The sequence below is a fragment of the Elephas maximus genome, chromosome 4 (genome assembly GCF_024166365.1).
Source record: "Elephas maximus indicus isolate mEleMax1 chromosome 4, mEleMax1 primary haplotype, whole genome shotgun sequence".
Lineage (NCBI taxonomy): Eukaryota > Metazoa > Chordata > Mammalia > Proboscidea > Elephantidae > Elephas > Elephas maximus.
Genome location: NC_064822.1, coordinates 122,931,900 through 122,957,580, shown reverse-complemented (window position 1 = coordinate 122,957,580; position 25,681 = coordinate 122,931,900). Strand labels below are relative to the sequence as shown.

The 25,681-nt window shown below is 44.1% G+C and overlaps 1 protein-coding gene across 1 annotated transcript in view; it reads left to right on the top strand.

The window, feature by feature from the left end:
* The window catches only part of PPM1H (protein phosphatase, Mg2+/Mn2+ dependent 1H), a 329,530-nt gene that overhangs the window by 241,404 nt on the left and 62,445 nt on the right, over window positions 1-25,681 (top strand). The window contains exon 6 of the mRNA XM_049883763.1: window positions 1,475-1,593. Within this exon, the coding sequence (XP_049739720.1) occupies window positions 1,475-1,593 (119 nt within the window). The remainder of the gene's footprint in view (window positions 1-1,474; window positions 1,594-25,681) is intronic.

The window sequence follows — 25,681 nt, the reverse complement described above, 5'->3', positions numbered from 1 at the left end:
GGAGCACAGTTATATTCGGGCACACATAGGGTCCCCATGAGTCAGGGTTGACTCAATGGCAACTGTTACTGGAACAGTAGACAATAAGGCACAGTACTTTCTCCCCTCAGACCTGTCCTGTCCCCACAACTGCTCAGAATTACTGCCTCAAAATTCCATATCTGGCCAAATCTGACCGGCCTGGCAACAATTCGCCTTGCTTCTTTTGGCTCCTGATACCCTTAGCTTTCCCATGACTAATTCCTAGCTACTACCTCCAAGCCTCTGTGAGAGTCAGTGGAAGGTCTGTCTGTACTGGGTCCTGGAAAAGAGAGGGAGGTACCCATTTTCTAGTAAACTGAGGACATGGCCATCTGTCCTGTGGCAAGGATCCCTGGGCTTTCTTACAGTACCCGGATGCAATTTGTTCTGCCTATTTTCCCCACCAAAAAAAGGAGAAGCTCCATCCTGGCGGGGCTGCTAATAAGCAGGGGCGTTGTACAGCTTGATGTGGGAAAGCTTTAGTGCAGGTATGCTTACGGGCTGTGGTCCCTGGGCAGGGAAGTTAATGCATGAGCATTTCATCTCTTGGATAGCTGGATTTGGATTTAGAATGTGACAGTGAGACTGTTTGTTGTTTCAAAGCAATTCCCTAAGTGGCTGTTTGCTCAAGATTTTTGTAGTGTGAACAGAGATTTGGGGGAGGGGGAAAAGCCATCTGCTCTGGAATAGTCTTCCGATTACATGATCAAATTACTGCAGAGCAAAATGGAGGGAGTCCAACAGAAAGTTCCTGCCTGCTGTATCTCGTCCCAACCTGCCCTCCCAGGCCATTGTGTTTATGTGGAGACTCACATTCAGACTCAGGAAGTAAGGCCATGTTAACTAGGGGTGTGAGCCAGAGGAGTGAGGAGAGTCAGGGTTCGCTTTCTTCTCTTGTAGCTCATTAACATGCTGCTCAGGCAAATGAAACCATCTTGGATTTGAAAAGTAAACCTCTGGAAAACTTCAGTCCCTTTTTCTCAAGTCCTTGGTTACATGTCTTCAATTACAATAATATATCTAATGAAGAAGCTACATCCCTTTATAAATTCATGATCCCTTTATAAATTAAGTTCATGATTTGTATTTGTTGATAGTTTATTAGTATTTAGATTCTTCAATCCATTTATTGTGGTGGTAGTTGTGAACTCTGTTGAGTCAGCCCCCAGCTCGTGGCGACCCCATGCACCATGGAACGCTGGTTCTGTGCCATCCCCATGATCGGTTGCATATCGGACCATTGTGATCCGTAGAGTTTTCACTGGCCGATTTTCAAAAATAGATTACCAGGCCTTTCTTCCTATAAATCTATTTACTTCCCTTAAAATATGAGATTTTTGGGGCGGGAGGGGGTTGAAGTACAGACTATCCCGATTTGCAAAGTGTCCTTGAGTTTTTTTTTGTTTTTGTTTCCCCTCTAAATATGTGTGTATTTTTTTCTTTTTGCTATTAGGCATTCATGCAACCTCACTTGCTGGGAAATGAGTTCACACATTTGGAGTTTCCAAGGAGAGTGCAGAGAAAGGAACTTGGAAAGAAGATGCTCTACAGGGACTTCAATATGACGGGCTGGTAAGAACATGCCTCCCTCCGCCTGGGCATCCCCAGTGTGTGTGAAGGAAGTGGCATCACCATAAAAAGCCACTTATGTGGTTTGGATTAGGAGGCACAGCCAGAGACCTGGGTTTGTGCTGAAGGAAAAGGGGTTACACCTGCTTGTGCTGTTTCTGCATGGGCACCAGTTCTCAAATCATGGCTGTTGGTTTGTCGCTCTGCTTCTCTGAGGCCTTGCTCGGGGATACTAGATCCCATGAAAACCAACAAAAAAAGAAAACCATTGCCAGTGAGCTGTTTCCGACTCATGGCAACCCCATGTATTACAGAATAGAGCTGCGCTTCATGAGTTATCTTGGCTGGAATCTTTACAGACTCAGATTGCCAGGCTGTTCTTCATCGGTGCTGCTGGCTGGGCTTGAACCTCCTACTCTAGGTTAGTGGCTTAGGCCCCATGAAGCTGACCTAAGTCATCGATTTACAGAGATCAATCATTTGGGGTCTTTTAAAGCACATTAAGCTTTATGTTTTTTTTTTTTTTTTTATAATTTATTTCATTTGTTTTTGTTATTGAGAATATACACAACAAAAACACACCAATTCAAGTTTCTACATGTGCAGTTCAGTACAGCATTCTTCAAGTTGTACAACCATTTCACACCCTCCTTTTCTGAGTTTTTCCTCCCCCTTTAACATAAACTCACTGCCTCCTAAAGCTCCTGTTTAATCTTTCAGGTTGCTATTGTCAATTTGATTCCATGTAGATAAATCTTAAAAGAACATAATGCTTGTCTTAGTCATCTAGTGCTGCTATAACAGAAATACGACAAGTGGATAGCATTAACAAAGAGAAATTTATTCTCTCACAGTCTAGAAGGCTAGTAGTCTGAATTCAGGGTGTCAGCCCCAGGGGAAGGCTTTCTCTCTCTCAGTGGCTCAGTGCAGGGACCCCAGGTCCAAAGGATAAGCTCTTCTCCTAGCAGTACTTTCTTGACAGTATGGGATCCCCTTTTCTCTCTGCTCGCTTCTCTCTTTTATATTTCAAAAGAGATTGACTCAAGACACAATCCAATCTTGTAGATTGAGTCCTGCCTCATTAAATAACTGCCGCTAATCCCACTTCATCAACATCATAGAGAAAGGATTTACGACACATAGGGAAATCACATCAGATGACAAAATGGTCAACAGTCACAAAATAGTGGGAATTATGGCCTAGCCAAGTTGACAGACGTTTTTTGGGGGACACAGTTCAATCTATGACAATGCTCAAGGCAAACATTCTTTACTAGCGGTGGTGAATTATTGTTTGGTTTTAAGTAGACTTCAGGGATATTTTTGGGTTAAGGTTTAAAGATTACCTTAGGGCAGTAGTTTCAGGGGTTCATCCAGCCTCCATGGATCCAGAAAATCTGGATTCTATGAGAATTTGAAATTCTGTTCTGCATTTTCTTCCTTTTGATCAGGATTCTTCTATAGAATCTCTGATCAAAATATTCAATAATGGAAGCCAGGCACCAGTTCTTCTGGTCTCATGGCAAAGAAGGCCATTCCGTTTCCTCTGCCTGTTCCTGACTCTCATTCTGCCTCTGTTGCTCCTGGTGAATGGAAACAATTGTGCTTTCGATGGCCTGGTAAGCTTTTAAGACCCCAAGCACTATGCAGCAAACTATGAGGTAGAGCAGAAGCACTAAACACATCATTAGGCCAGTTAACTGGAATGTCCCATGAAACCACAACCCTAAACCTCAAAACCAAGGACCCAAATCCCATGAGGTGTTTGGATATACATAAGCAGGCTGAGCAGCTGCACATTTTATTTTATTTATTGTCACTGTTATATCTATCACAAAACTTTTGCCAATTGCTTTATGGCTTTTAAGTCAGGGCTAATAGGGAGATAAAGGGACTCAAAGAAATGGCCAAAGGTTTATTGATCAGACTTGCTTGGATTTGAATTCTGGCTCAGATCTTTCTAAATAGGTAAAGTTGGGCAAACTACTTAGCCCCTAAGAGCTTATTTCTCCATGGATAGAGTCAACAAGACATACCCCCTTGTTATGGATTGAATTGTGTCGCCCCAAAATGTGAGACAGTTTGGCTAGGCCATGATGCCCAGTATTGTGTGGTTGTCCATCATTTTGTGATCTGATGTGATTATTCTATGTGTTGTAAATCCTAACCTCTAAGATGTTAATGAGGCAGGATTAGAGGCAGTTTGTTAATGGGGCAGGACTCAATCTACAGGATTAGGTTGTATCTTGAGTCAGTCTTTTTTAAGATATAAAAGAGAGAATCAAGCAGACAGGAGAAGGGGCCTTATACCATCAAAAAAGAAGTGCCAGGAGCAGAGTGTGTTCTTTGGACCCAAGGTCCCTGCACTAAGAAGCCCCTAGACCAAGGGAAGATTGATGACAAGGACCTTCCCCCAGAACCAACAGAGAGAGAGAAGGCATTCCCCTGGAGCTGGTGCCCTAATTCAGACTTCTAGCCTCCTAGATTGTGAGAGAATACATTTCTGTTTGTTAAAGCCATCCACTTGTGGTATTTCTGTTAAAGCAGCACTAGACAAGTAAGACACCCCTTGAAGGGTTGTTGTAAGGACTAGAGGTAATGAGCTATTCTCATAATTTTATCACATTCAAATTCAAATCAATCTTTCTGGCGGTTGGGGGGTATCTTATTACCAAAACATACCTATATAAGTACCAAGACCATTTTTGTCATGGATCCCTGGGTAACATTGTCTCATCTGTTTCTTTCATCTGAAAAATAGATATGATAAAGTACTTAAATATCATAGTGTTGGTATAAGTAGCGAGAGAACCATGCCTGGCACATAGAAGTATGGGTAAAGATGAGCTCTTATGCCCTGAGAACCCACCAGGTAAGCCTCCTGCTGGACTAGAGAGAGGTAGGAGAATGAGACAATGGGCACTTTCCTCACCTACCTCCAGGACAAAGGCAAAGAAGTAGATGTCATTATCTCTTCTTCATTGACCAAAATAGCTATAACAGGTAGTCACAGCCCAGATCCCCATGGATATGACTTCTAAACTGGGGATCTTCGCATAGGGTACATACTATATGTCGTAAAGGAGTAAGTTTTTTAACCTTGCCATCCAAGAGAAGATCCTCACTAGTATCTACACTTCATCCTCTAGATTAGGGATCAGCAAGCTGCAGCCCAAGGGCCAAATTCTACCTGATGCCTGTTTTTGCAAGTAAAGTTTTATGGAACACAGCCATGCCCATTAGTTTACATTTGGTCTGAAGCTGCTTTTGCAGTACAGCAGCAGAATTGAGTAGTTGCAACAGAGACTGTCACATTCACAAAGCCTAAAATATTTACTCTTGCTTTGACCCCGGCTCTAATACATGAATAGATTTATTGGAAAAGTTTCCCTAGTTTTGCAACTGAGAGAACTGAGATTTTGATGCCCCAGAGTCATTACCCTGACTCTAACTGGGTTTTCCTGTAAATCTATTTGTATTCAATTAGCAGATCAGCCCTTCTTGCAGAAAAGAGTGAGGTAAGGGCTAGTGTGCTCATAAAAGTGTAATGGGGTTTGGCTGGCTTTTATAGAAATTGGAAAGATAGAAGGAAAAGCATCCTAGGTGAGGAACCTGCGTGATTGTAAACACAAAAGACAGCAAGGAAAATAAGCAAATAGAAGGAGAGAGTCTGCGGGAAATCATGCTAAGTTGATACTAAAGGAATATAAGGAAGAACTTGGGAAAGCCAGGCAGAGAAGTTTAGATTTATTGTAGGAGGTTCATGTGTGTCTCTCAGGAGGGGAATGAAATGATGAAAGCAGTTTAGGAAGGTTGTTCTGAGAGAAGTTGGAAGGAGACTCAGTAGGAGAGAGAGCAGACTCAGCTCTTCAGAGAGAAGCTATTACAGACATATGTATATGAGGTCTCGAAAGCTATATTGAAGTATAGAAGCAGAAGACAGAGAAGGAAAGGGTATGAGACAAGAGACTAGATTATTTAGGCCAAGGGATAAGTATAAGAGGTAAGTCATTGATGACTCCAGTTACCTGTTTAAATATGTCTCTTCAACTAGTCTGTGAACTCCCTGAGGGGAAGACCCGTGCTTTGTCCTCTGTCTGACACATTGTAGACATACACTTAGCGATATTTATTGTGTGAAAGGAAGAAAAGTGGTGCAGTTGACCCAAGATGAGGGACGGGAAGGGTGGGAATGATGAGTTTGCATTTGAGACATGTTGAACTGGAGGCAAGGCTGTTTTTATGTTCCTTCTGTTCCACAACGGCCATTTAGATTTGCGCATCCGCTCCTCAGGCAGTCAAAAGAAACGTAGTAAATATCACACCTAAGATTTTGTCATAGTAGAGAGTATCTTTGTTGCGGCTGCTTAGTATCAATTCAGATGAGAAGGGAAGAACAACTGATCGTATCTAGCTTTGGAAAGCATTCCTGATGAGATGATAGGCATTGTCTCTGTAATGGCAAGATGCTTTCAAAGGCTGTAAAGATTTCTGCTCAAACCTCTCTTTGTAAGTAGAACATGTGATGAGGTTAGTTTTTTTTATTGCATTCCCTTCTCCAAATCCCTTGAAACAGAGCTGCTTTTTTTTTTTTTTTTTTTTTTGAGTGCTATGTTCGTTTTGTTCTTTAACAAATTGCTGAAGATTGCCTCCATCATAAATATATTTTTTTTAAATGTAGATAAATTCAGGGACTAGATTACATCCAATTTTATATACACACAGTTATTCTCTTTGGCTTACTCTTTTTCTTATACATATGCACTGCATTAACATGGTCCTAGGCAAATAAGCAGTCCATAAATTGTCTGTATTTAATTGTATGGAACTCCACAGAAGGTATTGAATAATTGAGGAGCCAAGACTGAGAGTGGCTTCAGTCAGACATGATTTGCTGATTTGGTTCAGTGTAATTCCCTACGTGGCTGTTGGCTCATAACTTGGGCTGCAAGCAGAGATTTACATACACCTTTGTGAATTCCCTGCTTATTTTTAGTTTTGATTTGCAAATGGGACTTAAGGAGAAGAGCCTTTACATCTCTGCTGAAGAGCTTGGGAAGTTTAAAGCCAATTTAGACCACTGCGTATGTAAACCCCCTTTCCTAACTTTGAGTACCTTTTTTTTTTTTTAAGTATTTTTACCCTCTTTTTTTTTAGGAAAGCCTCAGAACTAGCAGTCATTTTTCAGGACTTAAAACAGATGGGATCACAATTTGCTGCCTTTTTTAGTTGTAAACAGAAAGAGAAGGATGGGAAATTCTATGGAAAGGGAGATGAGGATCTGTGGCCTATTTCTTTTACCAAGAAAGCCTTAAATTACTACAAGTTGTTGGAATTGGTTGAAGGGAGGACTGGATAGCTTTTGGATTTGTCATGCTGAAGGAGACTAATAAGTCCTTACCTAGTCCCTCTTTTATGTTCCTTGGTTGAAAACTAGTTTCTCTGAAACCTTTTTAACAAAAATAGGGCTTGTCTGCTGCAAAGCAGTTTAATCCTTGTAGTAAATGCCTGATTATGGATATTTCTACTTTCTCTCTTGCCCCCAACTAATTCCGATGGTAATGGAGCTCATGGACAGTTATTAAGAATGCTAAGTGCCAGGCACTGGAATGAGAGCTTTTAATGATTCCTCATATTTAACTCTTATGAACTATGAACTACGTACATTTTACAGATGAGAACACTGAGGCAGAAAAGCTAAGTCACCCAAGGTTACTCAACTAGTAAGAGGACAAGCTGGGATCTGAACTCTGGCAGCATAACTTCAGGGTCTATACTGTTTACTACTGGGTTGATGCATCACAATGCTAGACAATGAAAAAGGAAGACTGAGGAAGAATTGACACACTCAAATTGTGTTATTGGTAAAGAATATTGGAAAACCATGGACTGTCAGAACAAACAAAGCTGTACAGGAAGTACAGCCAGAGTGCTGCTTAGGAGCAAGGATGGTGAGACTTCATCTCTATTACCTTGGACAGGTCATCAGGAGGGACTAGTTGCTGGAGAAGGACATCATACTTGTTAAGGAAAACCCTCACTGAGATGGATTGACACCATGGCTGCAACCATGGGCTCAAATCTAGCAATGACTGTGGGGATGGCAAAGGATTGGGCAATGTTTCATTCTGTTACACATAAAATCACTATCAGTCTGAGCCAACTGAATGGCATCCAATAACAATACTGCATTGAAGTGCTAAATGTGAAATAACACTTTCTTGTTGTTCTCATTTTGCGGATGAGCACATTGAGGCCCAGAGAGATTAGGTGATTTACTCAGCTTCCATTGATAAAACAATGTTAGAATAAGGATTCGAACACATGTTTCTGACTCTTAGTCCAGGGTTCTTTCTGATATGATATGCCAGTCCACTCATATTAGACATAGTTATTCCATTTTGAGTTGCAACATAAATTTAAGCAGAGGACCTCTATCCACCAGGATCAGTGTTTCCTTGGCAGTCCTTTAGGAGAAAAGAGGATGGTACAAAGCATTTCAAGAACTCCTCAGGTAATAACTTTTCTGGTTCTTATTCTGATCCAATAGACCACTGACCAAATTGGGATGCCTCACACTTGTCACCAGGACTCTGTGTGTGATTTGGGAGTGGTGGTGTTGGTGGTGGGGAAGATCCCCAAAGAAGCCAGTCTCCTATGCTTAGGAAAATGGACTGCTTTCATTAAAGGAGCATCCTGCCAGCATTCTGTGGTGTGTGTGCAGTAGGGAGGAAGTGTGGGAGAGGATGTCAGATCTAGGAAGCTTTGTCTCATAATAAAGGATGAGTCTGTTTGCCTCCTGACGGGATCCTTTCTCTCCCACCCTTGCACTTTCGCAGAGACTGTGGAGCAGCCTGGCAGGCCCAGATTGTATAGAGGACAAAAGTTATTATCGACAGGACCTTCATAATGAAGTTGGCCCCAGCCTCCCCTTAGCCCCCTCCTCAGATAGCTTGTTGAGTTGATCCTTGATCTGGCCTTTCCGTGCTCTCCCCATCACCCACCCATCTCTCACTCTGTGTGCCGGGTGTCGTTGGTCCTGGTGCCAGAATCCCAGCCACACACTCAGTGCAAGCCAGCACCCCCCCCAACCCCCACCAGCCTTTGTGTGGAGCTGCTATTGCAGGATACACACTGTAGCCAGCATTGTCTTGAGAGCTCTGTATCCTGACCCGCAGCCCTCTGAGCTGTCTCAGCCCATAATTTGCTGGCAAGCATCTACGTTACCGAGTAGAAACAACAGTTTTTCGCAGCTGGCTTTGTGGCACCAGGTCCCTGCTCCTGTGACTGCTGGTGATTTAGCTTTCTCATGTAGAATGGGTATTCTTTGTGCTCTGTGTCCAGCTACATGGGGTGACCAGCAAGCCGGGCCCCAGGAGGACATTCGTGTGAGAGGAGATTGTAGTTTCACCCGTGGCTGCAGTCCAGATTCTCCGGCAGCTGTTCCTGGGCTGATGGGATTTGTGGAAGGAGCAAGGGCCAAGGAAGAAGAGACATCCACCGTGTGAATGCGTGATTGCTTCCAGATGGTTTTGGTTATGAGCAAAGTAAACCAGAATTCTTCCTTTAAGCAAAGCCTTTCTAACATTTATGATGGTCCAATTTCAGGGGATAGGCTAGACTAGTAACTTGAGATCACATGACTTGTTTAGCAAAGAGAGTGCTGCTTTGGCAGTTACGCTCTGTGGGTACTGGTCTTTGCGCTGCCAAGGTTTGGAGACCTTGGGCAAATCCTGGGCCTTGGTCTCTCATTTGTAAAATGGTTCCTTTGCCCATTGCTGCCAAGGTCTGTGTCTGGGAGGATAGGCTTTGCTCTGCTCTTTAGAGCTTGTGAAAAAGACAGATCCCATTAGAAAGGTTGCAGAGATGGTAACCTTTTTTTTCTTTTTTTAATTTAAGTCAGCCTCTCATACAAAAATTTGTACACACCTTGCTATGTACTCCTAATTCCTCTCCCCCTAATGAAACAGCCCGCTCCTTCCCTCCAGTCTCTCTTTTCGTGTCCATTCCACCAGCTTCTGACCCCCTCTGCCCTCTCTTCTCCCCTCCAACAGCAGATGTCAACATAGTCTCCTGTGTCTACTTGATCCGAGAAGCTTACTCTTCACCCGTATCATTTTCTATCCCATTGTCCAGTCAAATCTCTGTCTCAAGAGTTGGCTTTGGGAATGGTTCCTGTCTTGGGCTAACAGAAGGCCTGGGGACCATGACCACCGGGGTCCTTCTAATCTCAGTTAGACCATAAAGTCTGGTCTTTTTACGAGAATTTGAGGTCTGCATCCTACTGCTCTCCTGCTCCCTCAGGGGTTCTGTGTTGTGTTCCCTGTCAGAGCAGTCACTGGGTTGTAGCTGGGCACCATCTAGTTTTTCTGGTCTCAGGCTGATGTAATCTCTGGTTTATGTGGCCCTTTCTGTGTCTTGGGCTCATAATTACCTTGTGTCTTTGGTGTTCTTCATTTTCCTTTGCTAGAGATGGTAACCTTTTATTATTGTCCCTTGCAGCCCTTACATTTTTATGATTCTTACTTGATGATGCATCAGGGTAATTATCCCCTCCTCTATTGCCCTTAAAACTGCGAGCAGATCTGGGGATTTTCCACTAGGAACAGAAGGGAGTCCACCTCCATTTTTTCATTTCAGCACTCTCTACTCTTATTAAGGCAATAGAACTTCCATTTTCTCTGCTCTATGATACAATAGCCACTAGCCACATGTGGCCATTTAAATTTGAATTAGTTAAAATTGAATAAAATTAACAAAATATTTCTCCAGTTGCACTAGCCACATTTCCATTGCTCAACAGCCAGATGTGGCTAGTGGCTACTAACTTGGACAGTACAGATATAGAATATTTCCATCATCATAGTAAGTCCTACTGGGCAGTGCTGCAGTCTAGATAATAAGGTTGTGGGTCTATTTGGGAGTGGGCTAGAGAACCATGGAAGGAGCTGTCAGTGACTAAAATGAGCACAGACAGGGAGAACTGAATGGTGCAGGCCACATTCTATGGGTTCTGGCCCCACTGCTGCCAGACTGTGTGTCTGCTGAGAGATGGGCTGTACCCTGCCTTTCAGACTTTTGGGAACATCCATCATTGGGTTCAGGGATGACTCATCTCCAGGGGCCACTCACTGGCATTGGGTAGCAGAGGCTGGCATCCTGCCGGCCAACTTGAAGGGATGCCCATTTAATCCGCCCTAGTGAATAGTATCGAGTCCCTGGGTGGTACAAACAGTTAAGTTAGCCCTTGACTGCTAACTGAAGTTAGAGGTTCAAGTCCACACAGAGGTACCTTGGAAGAAAGACTTGATGATCTACTTCCCAAAAATCAACTGTTGAAAACCCTGTGGAACACAGCTCTACTCTGACACAAATGGGGTTGCCATGAGTCAGAATCGACTCACCAGCAACTGGTTAGTCAATAGCACACCTCCCACTCCCCAAACTTCACAGCAGCCCTCTCCCAGCCTCTCACCCCCACCACCTGGAAGGCTGCCAGCTCATTGGCACTGTTGTTCCTCTTGTTTTTTCTTTTTCTTCTTGGGGAATATTTCAGACCCTGAAGAGCTGATTACAAAGCTACTTTACTTCCAACCCTTTCCATTCTATTTGGGGTGACCTTTTATTATTGGTCTGTAGCCCAGAAACAGCTCATGGATGAGAACTACAGCCTCTCAGCATTAGGCTTCCTACCAGACAATCCAAATGGTCTCTGGAGAGAGAAGCTGGCTAGAGGCATTCCCAAGCATGGTCCGGAGCTCCCAGGTCAAGTTTTACAAATATTGTAGATATGGTTTCTATCTTATTCTTTATTGCTCTTTTCAGTGCCCTCTGACAGCACATTCAGGCTGGCTGACAGGGAGGTGGATAACCAGATTGAGAAATGCCACAGAATGCTTTATGAAGCCAACTCCAGAGCTGCACCCGCATTTAATATAAATTGATTTATTGAATCGAGCACAGAAGCCCTGTTACAGAAACCTCAGGCTTTATCCTCCGGAGGACCACCTAACAAAGCAGCCCCAACTGACACTCCTTATTAGTTTTTCCACTGATCCCCAGGCAGTTTTTAAAGGGACAGTGTCCCTCTTTGGGGCCTGAATTTATATGTTAGCCGTGCCTGTGGGTCTAATTAGCCTCGGCATTAGTAGTCTTACTTGGAAAGCCTGCATTTTCTAGCAGCTTGGCTCTTGAGTATTAGAGAGTAATTGGAAAATTCAAACCCTGAGCTTTTCCCGCTTTTTGTTTTTAATCACTTTTAACCCCGTGTTTAGAAATTTACCTGCAGATCCTCCGACTAGCATTTCTGAGACATGGAAGGATTTCTCAGTACCGGCTTGGTGCAAATCCTGATCTTACGCTTACAGCATATCCCTCACTGGAAGACTTATTAGACTCACCAGGAAAATAGCAAATTCGAATTTTACAATTACTTCACAAGAAAACAGGCCTTCCTCTAGTTAAGCCTGGTATTAATTTCCTACCAGCAACTTATGTTTTCATGTTTATGGGCCACCTTGGCAGCATTCAGACTTTCTAGAGAAAAAGGGTGCTTGGATGTAATTTCAGAGAATTTTCATTCCAGACCTCAGTAGATCGTCTAGGGTGGATTTGGCTGAAGCAGAGATCGTTGTTATTGTTGTTAGCTGCCATCAAGTCGCCCCCAACTCACGGCTGCCCCATGCACAATGGAACAAAACACTGCCCAGTCGTGAGCCATCCCCATGATAGATTACACATTGGACCAGAGCAGGGATTAGGCACTTAAAAAGTCCCCATTTTCAGAGTTCCTTTTGGGGTCAAGCTCCCGTGGGGAGGGGCCGCTCTCAGAGCTCCCGGAGCCAAGATGATGAATGGTTATTTGCAATGTGCATGTTCTGCATCTTTTCAAGACTTGCAGCTCTAGCTGCAGGAGCAGCAGGGAAGACAGCCTGGCCTGCTGTGTGCAGCACATCTCCTGACAGTGATAAATGACTCCTTGCTCCTCTGCCCTCCTCCCCGCCGCTCTGCTCATGAGGCCAGTGGAAGCTATGAGGTCTTTACAAATGGTTGAAAGCCAAGACAGACACGCATTGTCAGGCCACGGGGAGGAGAAAGAAAAGAGATGCCAGACCAGCTAGCGCCCTATTGATTGTCCACTTACCCTGTACACACACACAGACTCACCCTGTATACACACACAGACTCACCATGTACACACACACACAGACTCACCCTGTACACACACACACACACACACACACACACACACAGACTTACCCTGTATACACACACAGACTCACCATGTACACACACAAACTCACCCTATACACACACAGACTCAGCCTACACACACACACAGACTCACCCTGTACACACAAAGACTTACCCTGTACACACACAGAGACTTACCCTGTGTACACACACAGACTCACCGTGTACACAGACAGACTGACGATAGACACACACACACAGACTCACCCTACATGCGCACACACACACACACAGACTCACCCTACATGCGCACACACACACACACAGACTCACCCTGTGTACACACACAGACTCACCGTGTACACAGACTCACCGTATACACAGACTCACCCTACACACACACATACACACACACTCACCCTTCACACACACAGACTCACCCTGTACACACATGCAAAGACTCACCCTGTACACACATACAAAGACTCACCCTGTACACACACACACACACACTGACTCACCCTGTATATGACACACAGACTGACCTTATGCACATACACAAAGAGATCTCTTTGTTTTAATGATAAGCATAACATTTATTATTTCTAAAGTAGCCAAACTACTTCAAGCCTTTCTTTCCACTCAGACCCTTTGAACAGACACAGAATTTATCTCTACCCATTCACATACCCCTTAGTGTACCTAACCCTCTTTCCCATTGACTGATATTTGGGTAGTACTTGTGAGGTGGTAACTTGGCTCCAGGTAATATTGGGGGAAGTTTTAGGATGTCAAATGCTCACAAAATCTGTTAATATAGTCAAGGTCCTTTTGGCCAAGGAACCCCTGGGGGTACTCTTTATATTCAGCAAACCTTTATTGTTCACCTGCTGCATATTAGACATGGAAGAGAAGTTAAGAACATGGATGGTGGAGCCAGACTCACTGGCTGGGCCAGTTTCCATCTGTGTGACTTGGATCTCTCTCTGCTTTGGTTTCCTTTTTTGTGAAATAGGTCTAATCACCACCTCCACCGGTTGCCATCAGGTCAATTCCAACTCATGGCAACTGTGTGTGTGTCAGAGTAGAACTGGCTGATTTTTCAGAAGTAGATCCTCCAGGTCATTCTTCTGAGTTGCCTCTGAGTGGAACTGAACCTGTGACTTTTCACTTAGTGGCCAATTTGCATTAACCATTTGTACCACCCAGAAATTTCAAGTCCTGTGTGTTGTCGTTAGGTGCAATCAAGTCGGTTCCAACTCATAGTGATCCTGTGTATAACAGACCGAAACACTGCCCAGTCCTGCACCATCCTCCAGTCATTGTTGTATGAGCTCATTGTTGTAGCCATTCTGCTAGTCCATCTCATTGAGGGTCTTCCTCTTTTTTGCTGACCCTCTACTTCACCAAGCATGATATTCCTCTCCAAGGACTGTTCCCTCCTGATAACGTATCCAAAGTATGTGAGACGTAGTCTCGCCATCGTTGCTTCTAAGGAGCACCCTGGTTGTACTTCTTCCAAGACAGATTTGTTTGTTCTTCTGGCAGTCCATGGTATATTCGATACTTTCTGCCAACACCTTAATTCAAATGTGTCAATTCTTCTTCAGTCTTCCTTATTCATTGTCCAGCTTTGGCATGCATGTGAGGTGATTGAAAATATCATGGCTTGGTTCAGGTGCACCTTAGCCCTCAAAGTGACACCTAAGTGCTATATAAATACCTAATAAGATGATAATCATTAGAGATTATGGAGACCAGCAAGATCTGACCTGACCCCTGCCTCAAGAGGTTTACTCTGTAGCATCTGTTGAAATGCTTTTTGCCTCAAAGTGGTGAGAGGCTAGAAACCAAAAGGAAGGCAGTTTGGAGAGGCATGAGACTGAAGTGAGATCAGGGTATGCTGGCCACCTCTGCCTGGCAGGTCTGTCCCACAGTGTGCCAGGCGAAGAGATGAGGCTCAGCACAGGTAAGATGGGCCTCTTGTCTATGAAAAGAGATGCCATCCCTATAGCCAGGAAGCCATTGATTTTCTGGGTGCTGCTTGATGGTGGTTTTTGGCTCTTACACTGACTTTGTATCTACCTTTTGGGTCTTAGACACTGGGACCTTTTCAGATGCTCACAGCAGCCCTCCTGAGACATATCCGAATTGCTGGGACCCCAAGCCCCTCAGTGACCAAAACATGTTTTCATATAGGAGAGATCTTATCAGATACCTAGGACTATGTTAATGTCAAAAAGATACCACTTGCCCAGGGATTGACTTTCTGGAAAATTACTGAGCAATACCATTTTGCCTGTAATTCTGTTCTTAAAATCTCAGCAGTAAGGGAAGTAGATCTGTTGGAACTTATATATAAATAATGCAAGAAACAAGATAGGGATTGTAGAAGGGGGGTTAAAGGAAAGACTGGTAGAGAGAGTGATTGTTTTTAAGCATTTGAACTAAAGAGCTGAGTTATGAGTAGGGTGTCAAGAGGGCTGGGGGCAGGTGGGAAGGGCGTGCTGAGCAGAAGACACAGCACAAGCAGAAACCGTCCCCCACCAACAACAACAACAAAAAACCCCGTTTCCATCAAGTCGAATCCAACTCATAGCAATTCCGTAGGACTGAGTAGAACTGCCCCCATAGGGTTTCCAAGATTGTAATCTTTATGGGAGCACATTACCACATCTTTCTCCTGCAGAGTGACTGGTGAGTTCAAACTGCTGACCTTAAGGTTAGCAGCCGAGTGCTTAATCACTGTGCTACCAGAATTCCTTAACACGGCAAAAAGCCCAAAATGCCCGTTCCCATCAAGTCGGTTCCGACTCATAGCGACCCTGTAGGACAGAGTAGAACTGCCCCATAGAGTTTCCAAGGAGTGCCTGGTGGATTCGAACTGCCAGCCTTTTGGTTAGCAGCCCTAGCTCTTAACCACTACACCACCAGGGTTTCCTTAACACAGGCAGAGGTGTGAACACGTGGTGTGTTTTAGGAATGTTGAAGCCAGAAAGAATATTCAAAATATTTTAACCATCAGCATGGAAGTATTAATAGACTCCAGCTAGGCTGCAGCAGGGGCGTAGAAGCCCCCTGCTGTGCCAGGTATTAACCCTTAATTTACTATATCATGGGGATTCAAGGGGAGGGTCCAGAGCAGCAGATAAGGGGTGTTCAGGAAGCTTAGGGCAGTCATTATTTGCCAGTCAATACAGGAGTATTTCAGTGTTTTAACTCTCTGCACACAGTTATGTTGGTATGTACCAGTTAAGCCCTTGGCTGCTAACCAAAGGTTGGCAGTTCAAACCTACCCAGCAGCTTGGTGGGAGAAAGGTGGGACAGTTCTGCTCTGCCACATGGTTCACTATGAGTCGAAAATTGACTCAACGACACCTAACAACAACAACAAGTTAGAAAAGAGGGGCATTGGTGGTCCAGTGGTAGAATTCACGCCTTCCGTGAAGGCAACCCTAGTTTGATTCCCAGCTATGGCACCTCATGTGTAGCCACCACCCACCTGTCAGTGGCATCTTGAGTGTTGTTATGGTGCTGAACAGATTTCAGCAGAGCTGCCAGACCAAGAGAGACTAGGAGGAAAGACCTGGCTGTCTACTTCCAAAAATGAGCCAGTGGATCACAGCTGATCATGGGGATGGTGTAGGAGCAGCCTTTTGTTCCATTATGCATGGGTTGCCATGAGTCAGGGCTGACTTGATGGCTGCTGACAACATCAACAGCTAGGTAACAGTCCTGGTGGTAACCTAACATAACTGACATGTATCAGGAACTGGAAGGTCATGGGGGCAGTGATGGCCTATTTATAGGATCCTGTTTTTAAGAAATTCCAGAGAAGTGTGTACTGCAAACACTCCTACAAATTTTCTAGGTATTTCACAACCCTGCCAAAGAACCATTTTACTGTATCCAACCTACACTCATCTGGTTATAATATTCTACTCTTAGGAGAGCTTGATAGTGTTTTGTTTGGGATTTTTTTTTATCTTTTTCCTTGCCACGCATTCTCTGCCCACCAGGTTTTAGAGTAGGAAGTTGGTGTTCCTGGTTCCAAGCTTACAATCTCATTAAAGTGCTAACCCAGTGTGGCCTTTGGAGTATCTTTCATCGGAATCACCTGGAGTGCTGGTTTAAAACCCCTGGTTTCTGGGCCAGCCGCAGAAGTATACACACTAGAGTTGGAGAACCACTGCTCCAAAACCCTAAAAGGCCTTATCCTGCCACCACATTCCTCTTACCTTCGGACAAGAACATCAAAGATGTTTTCAGAGCAAGGATAAGGTTTCGTGTCTGTCCCTTGTTGAAGAACTGAACACGGATCTTTCTGTAAAAACTGGAAATGCTCACACTGAAGATGCCAGGGGCATTTTGAGGGCCAGTGTGTCATCTGTCGGCTCTCCCCTCTTTGTTGTGATTAGATCGCAAGGGAAGTTTCAGGACACTCATGAAGATATGGCAGGGCAACACGTTCACTGTTTGTTAATGATCTCGTTGCTCTGGCAAAAGCCATCCCCTGCCAAATTCTAGGTTCAGATTCCACTAGGACTAAATCAGCCCTGTCCATCTTCCAGGGTCAGTTGAATGCTGGGCCCTGGGCCTGGTGATTTTAAGGCCTGAGCTCTGGGCTTCATCTTGTGTGGGTGGTCAGTTTCGACAGATATGCATTCAGTGAACCAGGCTTTGTATTGGGCATTGGTGATAAAAGATGAGTAAGACAGTCCCTGCCCTCGTGGAGTTTACAGTCTAGTGTGGGGACAGGCCCATAAATGAATGATTGCAATCCCGTATCGAAATGGATAGAGGGATGTATACCCAGAGTGAAGCTTGTTCATCAGGGATGATTATTAAAAATGTACATTCCAGGCTCCACCCCACCTGCTAGATCAGAACCTGTGAGTTCCTTGAATCTGCATTTTTAAAAAAAATTTACCAGGCGATTCTCATTTATCCTTAAACATTGATCTTGGGCAGCTCTAGATGTTCTTACCGTGGATGCGAACAACTGCTTGCAGAAGTGATTGATTAAAGAGCACCAGGCAGCCTGTCTAATGGGTTGAAAGGTCTAAAGTGGTTTTGTGATTCCTGGGGCTTTGCGGTCTTCTCCCTGGTTAACCTCCTGCGATTAATTAAGAACCTCTTTGTCTACCTGCAGTGGACAACAGCTGTGTTCAGGAGGGACCCAGTAGTCTGGACTAGCGGTAGATAATAAGGGGTAGTTAAAGCACTCAGGTTCCAGCAGTGGGTCAGGGTAGCGTCTTCTTTTCCATATTGATGCTTGTGCCCATAACATGGATAGTCCAGGCCCAAGGATGGTATAAATACACAGGGTAGAGCAAGAGACCATGCTCCCAGAGCATTCAGCTCTCTGGTTTCTTGTTCTTGTTCATTCTAACTTAATGACCTCCCTCCCCGAACATTTGCCTCATCCTTCTGGGTGGGCTTGGATCACCCTGTGGAAAGCTGGGTACCCAAGTTTGAAGATTTGGAGTCTTTCAGTTTATTAACAACCAAATTATTTGAAAGCCAAACCTCAGGTTATACCTAATTTTACAGTGATCTTGTACATCCACCATATCATTAAGAGGAAAAGAAGTCTAAGATGTGGTGTGTTTAAATCTCCTTGTAGCTGACCACATGAAAGCCCGGAGGTACGAGTAGACTTTTACTTCTGCAATTTACTCTAAGCAGAAATCAGTAGTTAAGGATTCTGTTGTATATCATGCCATTTTGCAGCATTTATACAGATTCATAGCTCTTCAAGGACAGGCAGAGAAACACTGTGGTTAACAGCACAACGTGCTTCGTGGGCAGATCTGGACTTGAGCTTGGCCTCTATTGTTTCCTGGTTGTATGACCTCTTTATGCCTCTTTTTTTTTTTTTCTTTGTCTGTACAATGGAGATAATGTTAATATCTACCCTACATGATTGGTATAAGAATTATATACTTTTAAACATGTAAGTGCTTAAAAGAGTGCCTGAAACATAGCAAGTGTGCAGTAAATCTTGGATATATTGGAATTCTGTGTTAGGGGTGAGGTGACACCACAAAATTTAAAAACAGCTGCCTTCAGACTCTGTCCTCTAAAACAGTAGGGCCACCTTGATGCAGGAGGTTTCATATTACTAGAACCTGGGGAAGGGGGTGGGCAGTGGGCTGGAGATTTTTTTTTTATGTGTTGAAATAAACGTTGATTGTATGCAGGCTTATGCAAAATTCTCATGGCTTTTTAAGCTAAAACAGAAGACTGAAAAAGTATTGATACTTACTTTGGGATATATGCACTGTGCCCTGAGTGATGTTACCAGTTCAAGGGCACTTGGATAGAAAGCTTTGAAATGCCGTGGCGTAGGGTAGAGTTCCAGTGCAAGTGGCTTCTCCGAGGGGAAACTCTAAGACTTGGTGCTCTGTTGCAAATATCTGTGTGACCAGAGTGGGAGAAGCTTTGTTAGGTGGGGCTGTAAGGACCTGCACCAAGGAATTGGCCTCTGCAGTAGTTAGCAATCTAGCTGCTATTTTCTCCCCACCATTCGTGGCTAGGGGGTCAATTCTGGTCATCTTCTGATTTGTATGTACTGACTTGGTCTCATCCAATATAAAGGCCAGTGTCAATGAAATTCGTGTTTGTTTCAGAATGAATGGTCCCTGAGAAAGCTGAAAGCAGTCCATATTTGTGTGCTCATAAAATAAGGATCTCTGGTTCATACCCATGGGGAGAGCTAAATGTTATTGATAACAGTATGAAGCTCTCCTGGCCAAGTGCTAATGCACACCAAATGGATACTGCATCGGAAGGAATTTCCAGATCTGAAACTTACCTAGAAGTCATTCAGAATCTTCTTACGTATTAGTGGTTCTGTTGGTGGCATGCACCTGTGGGTGTGTTTTTCAAAAGACTGATTCAAAGCATTCATATCTCTATTTGAATCTCTTTCCACCTTTAAATTTGGGCCAATGAGTCAAGCAATGACATTTACTTTATTTACTTCAACCACACATATCCAGTACCTGTCCAGTGCCTAGCACCTAGTAGGTATTCAGTGAATACAGTAGAACCTATTGCTTTTATTTGACCAAAGCCTAATCTCCTAATTTGGAAGTTTCTAAGAGCAGGTTCTTTTCCTCTACCCAAGCTTTTAACTATGAATAGAGTCCCATTAATAGGTTGTGAAATCAATTTAACATATGGAGACAAGCATTTTAAACAAATTAAATAACATTGAATAAAAAGAAAATATCAGTGTATGTCACATGCATATATATAATGGTAAGGGTTGTTGTTGTTGTTGTTACATGCCGTCGAGTCAGTTCTGACTCATAGCGACCCTATGGAACAGAGTTGAACTGCCCCATAGGGTTTCCAAGGAGTGGCTGGTGGATTCAAACTGCCAACATTTTGGTTAGCAGCCAAGCTCTTAACCACTGCACTACCAAGGCTCCAATAGTAAGGGCAAATACTGTTTTTTGTAATGCGTTTATGTGTATATTGAATTACCAAGATGTATATTAGAGCAGAGGTTTCACACTTTATATATATCTTCCCATGGTCACAAAGTATGCAGCCTCTGCTCCAATCCAGTCAACTCTCCCAGAGAACACAGGCCAGCAGAATAAAAGCAAGCTCTATTGCCACTATGGAAACCCTGGTGGCATAGTGGTTAAGTGTTATGCCTGCTAACCAAAGTGTCAGCAGTTCAAATCTGCCAGGCGCTCCTTGGAAACTCTATGGGGAAGCTCTACTCTGTCCTATAGGGTCGCTATGAGCCAGAATCAACTCGACAGCACTGGGCTTGGTTTTGGATTGCCACTATAGACCTGATGGGAGGAAGAGAAGTCTTTAGGCCAAAATAGAAGGATGATTACTGCTCTCAGCTCTCCAGGCAGAATCTGGCTGAGGCATGCTGATGGGAAATGGGGAGGTAGGCATTTCCTAGGGCCTGTGAGTTTGGTACTAGGTCAGCCCTACCGATTAGGGGATTTCTTCAAGAGCAACTGCAATGTCAAGGACCAGAGCTTGGGCCCTGTTATAGAACGCTGACCTGGAGAGAAGGCCAGAAGATTTCCCCTTTTCATGCAGCTAAGCAGTAGGGAGGTTGTGGCTCTCATCCTGGGCAGCCAGATATGCACAAGCTAGGCTGCACTGTAGTAGGTTACATTGCCCTTGTCAGCCCCCTTGAGTTATATCACCAAATATAAAAAACACATTTACAATTCAAGCAAACTATGTGTGCCTGAATCCAGACTGTTGCACTGTATTAGCAGCAGTACATCAACTTGTCCCTGGATTAAAAAAAAAACCTGTTGCCATCGAATTAATTCCAACTCATAGCGACCCTATAAGACAGAGTAGAACTGCCCCATTGGGTTTCCATGGAGCACCTGGTAGATTCGAACTGCTGACCTTTTGTTTAGCAGCAATAGCTGTTAAACACTATGCCACCAGGATTTCTAGGTCTTTTTTTAGCTTAGGGCCTACAGTAAAGGACAGTCCAAGGACCATAGGGAGAAAACAAAGTAGCATTTGTTTGTAGAGCCTAGCGCCACCAAAGGACCTTTCCCTGGGATCATGTAATCAAGATACCCCTTGACAACAAGTCCTGGCACATAAATTCAGGGACCAGATGAGTCAAAACACAATCCCGTACCCCTGAACGAAGAGTTACAAGTAACTAAAGCCGGCTATACAGTGATGAGCCTGTGGCAGAGATATTTGTTTGTCATGCCCAAAAAACATTATAAAGGATACTTCGAAACCCCCAAACTACTTGCTGGGTATGGGATGTTTTTCAGCCTCTTCAGATTCATCCTGGGGATTCTGGGGCTGGCCTCCTATTCTCATGCCACAATGCCGACTTGAGCCTGACCTCCTAAAGCTTGGCTCAGATTCACCACCACCACCCCCCTCCACACACAAAGCTTAGCTCCAGCTTTCCAGCATATTAAGATTCAAACCAAAGGCAAATTTAAGGGATTTCTGGGAGTTTATTTATTGTAAATCTTTGAAACCAGGAGAAAGGACTTAAAAGGGGACATTTAAAAAAATAAGAGTAAGACCTAATCAAATACCAGAATCTTTTTATGTTGCCCGAAAGGAAACACGCAGATATGTACACGCAGATTTTTACCCAGCAAGGAGGAGGAGTCAACTGCATGCTGTAAGACCACCTCAAGGAGCAAGAAGCCACCTCCATTACTGAGCTTTGTCTGTGATTAGGCCCTGGGCTTGATTCTTTTGGAAATACAGATGGCTGGCAGGAAAAAAGGAAGCACAAGGTGATTGCCAATCCTGCATTGCTTTTTCCAGGAAGACCTGAGGAGGGTGGGTGCGGTGAGAGGCGAGTCAGGGGAGCGCCCCTGTGGATTCCATCAATTGCTTCATTGGGGTCATGCCAACCACTTAAAAGCCACGAGTGGCATTTGGGCTCCCAGCACGTGTCTGCTTCTCAGCAGCCAGGCCTGGCCGGTGTTTCGTCCCTGGCCTCCTGCAATTCAAGCTTCTGCTGAGATTTGGTGGTAGGAAGGTGGGAGTGGGGACAAAGGACCAAGAAATAATCTGTCCACCACCCTCCATCCCTGTGAAATGTGCCTCTGGTGAGCTAGGACTAGCTTTCTGCTATGAGCAAAACAAGACTACCTGTGGCTTTTACCTCCCTGCTAGTGGGGCAGTGAGCTTCCAGCTAAAGGGAAAAATGTCTCCTTTTATGAGTATTTCAGACTAACCCAAGAGCACCCCCTGTAGATAATTAGCTCTGTGGTATCTTTCTGAGCCTCTAAGTCTTTGCTTTAGAACGGTGAACTTTTCCAGATAAAGTTGTACAGATGCTCCCTTTTATCCTCTGATATCATCAGCAATGGTAGAAAAAGCATGAGTTGTGGGAGCTGAGGAAGTACTTCTCCATGGGGATGTGCTATGTCTCCCTGCTGGTGGTGCCCACCAGTTGTTACCTGTGCTGTCTGTGTTGAAGAATGAGGCTCCTGAGATCTTCATAGCCACAACTTACAGTTAAATAGCACTGTAGCCTTCACAAAGGATTTTTCCCAGCCATTTTTGTGTTTAATTTTTACAACCCATGAAGTGTATCCAGCTGAAGAAGGAAATTCAGGGAGATTGAGGGACTCTCCCAAGTTCACACAGCTAGTTCATGTGAGGACTGAGATGTGTGACTTTAAGACCTCTGACTCCAAGCCTGGTGTTCTTTAACATACCACAGTGGGTTCTGCCAGGAGGGAAGAAAGAATCCAGGAAGAAAGACTCCCGGGGGAGGAGAGAAATCCAAGGCAATGTCGAGAGGTTAGCGAGTGGAAGAATGTGACTCACTAATGTGTGTCATTAGAGCCCCACAAGTGGATTGTTGAGATTACGCAGTCCCCGAAGGATGAGGATCCCATTACTCTCCCCAGAAGGGGTCACGTACCTCTTAAATGACTTTGAAGTCCTGCAAAGGAAATTAAGACTTGGAGAAACAAGTGATATTTTTTCCCCTTTTTCTAGTTAAAAGTCATGACTTAGGAGAGAAGGAAGTCGTGGGAATTGATCTATATGGATGGTGCCACAGCGTGAACTTTGGGTTCCGGGCCTGTGGGTTAAGAAGCCAGAGTGGGGCTCTGGCTGTGGATAGAGGAATCCAACAAAGGCCAGATATAGAGAGAGACATAAAAGGGAAACTGAAATTCTAATATAAAGAGGTAAACAAAGTCAGAGGTATCACTGATAGGACTCAGGCATAGAAATCTTCAACACGTTCTGATGGTTCTGGAATCCTGACTTTGTAACATCTAACCCACCTCCTGATGACCTTCTTCTCTGTTTCCCATCAGCACCCTGGTCATGTGGGCTACACCGAGAACACCTCCTCCTCTGAGATTGAACTCAGCAATGGAAAAGCTCACTATTAAAATGAATGGGGAAGCCAAGACTACAGTGTATCCTTAGAAGGAAACTCGTTGAGGGGGAAGTGACAGCCTTGCTTCACTTATGTACCTATTTGCTAGTGTCTCCCTTACATCCGCAGCATGCCTGCACTGTTCTAGATATGAAAGTGTAGCAGTGAGTCAGGCAAAACTCCCCACCTCCAGTGTTTTAAAGGGGGCAGCAGAATATAAACAAGTAAACAAATTAATAAATGGATACCTTCAGGTTGTTCTCTGAAGAGTAAAGAAGGAGGAGCAGGGGAGCCTCATACTTTTAGCTGAGTGATCAGTGAAGGCCCTTCTGAGGGCTGCACAGCCTGCAGCTTCAGGATGGCCTCAAGAAAGAGTGGCCCACACAGAGGGAACAACGAACAACAGGGCCCTGTTCCTGTGGCAGGAACAGCGCTACCTGTTAAAGAAACTAGAAAGCCAATGTTGCATGAGCACATAAAACCAAAACCAGTTGCCAGTGAGTCAACTCCAGCCCATGGCAACCCCAGAGTAGAATTGTGCTCATAGGGTTTTCAATGGCTAGTTTTTCAGAAGTAGAACACCAGGCTTTTCTTCTGAGGTGCCTCTGGGTAAACTAGAAACCTCCCACCTTTTGGTTAGTAGCTGAACAGTTAACTGTTTGCACCACCCAGGGTATGATCAAAGATGTCAAGGGCCTCATCATGCAGGGCCTTGTTGTTGAATTCTAGATTAAGGATGATGGGAAGTCAAAGGAGGATTTTAAACTGAGGAGTGATGATTATGCTTATAGGTTAAAAGAGAGAGAAATGGTTGTGGGAGATTCACCTCCCAGCCAGGGTGAAAATATGGGCAGTGTTTTTTCTGATAAAAATTACAGAACTGACACAGAAACAAGATGTGTTCATACTGGAGGAGTCCTGTACCCCTCTGAGGTTACTCATCAGAGGAGTGAAAAGACATCAGCTTGGCTGCACAGGGACCTCTTGAGTTCATCTGTTCAGAGAACATGTCTGAAAAACTGCAAGGAGCAGCACAGAGCCAGCCAGGGCCAGAGGCAAGAAAAGTGAGCAGCAGCTGAAGCCAGGACTTCAAACCAGTCAGGTCGAACCCCTGTTGAGAATTTGCATTTCTAACAAGTTCCTAGGCGATGCTAATGTTGCTGGTTAGGGACCCATTCTGAGAACCACTAGTAGACCAGTGTTCTCAAAATTTATTGTATATAAGAGTACACGTGGGGATTTTGTTAAAAGTAGATTATGATTCAGTATACCTAGGATGAAAATGCAAATTTTCAGCAGGAATTTAAACCAAACGAACCAGTTAGAAGCCCTGGCTGAAACACAGACCAAGAAAGCTGTCAAAGAGCACAGGAAGGCTCTTTGCTTTTGTTTTGTAAATATGTATAGAACAGGAAAGTAAGTCAGGGCAGCATAAAATCACTGCTTTTTTGGGGGGGGGGGTAAGTAGTATTCATTGACTTGCTCACTTATTGAACAGCACCCATTATATGTCAGGCACCCTACTAGCTACTGGGGATGCCACAGCTAAACAAAATCCCTGCCTTTGTAGCAGTGGGGGAGGAGCTTAAAGACGGTAAACATAATAAGTAAAATATTTAAAATGTTAGATGGTGGTAGGTGCTACAGAGAAAAATAAAGCAGGGAAGAAAATTGGGGGAAAAAAAGAAATTTTTAAAAAGGCCGTTTCATTACCTGGTTTTTATTCAGAGTATGAAGGGAAAAGCATTGGAGGGTTTCAATAGGGTAATGATGTCATCTGAACAATTTAAGGTAATCACGCTGGTTGTTCTCAGAATAGAGAGAATAGAGGTAAGGGACAAATCTAAACAGTTTTCAACACCTTTAGTGCTCTCACCTGAATCCTGGCACCATCCTCTCCTGCTTAGATTATTATAGAAAGGCTTGATGAGGCACTAGGGTGATGGCAGTGAAGGTGCTGAGAACTGTTCAGATTCTGATCTGTTGTGGAGCAGAGATAACAGCATTTGGTAAATG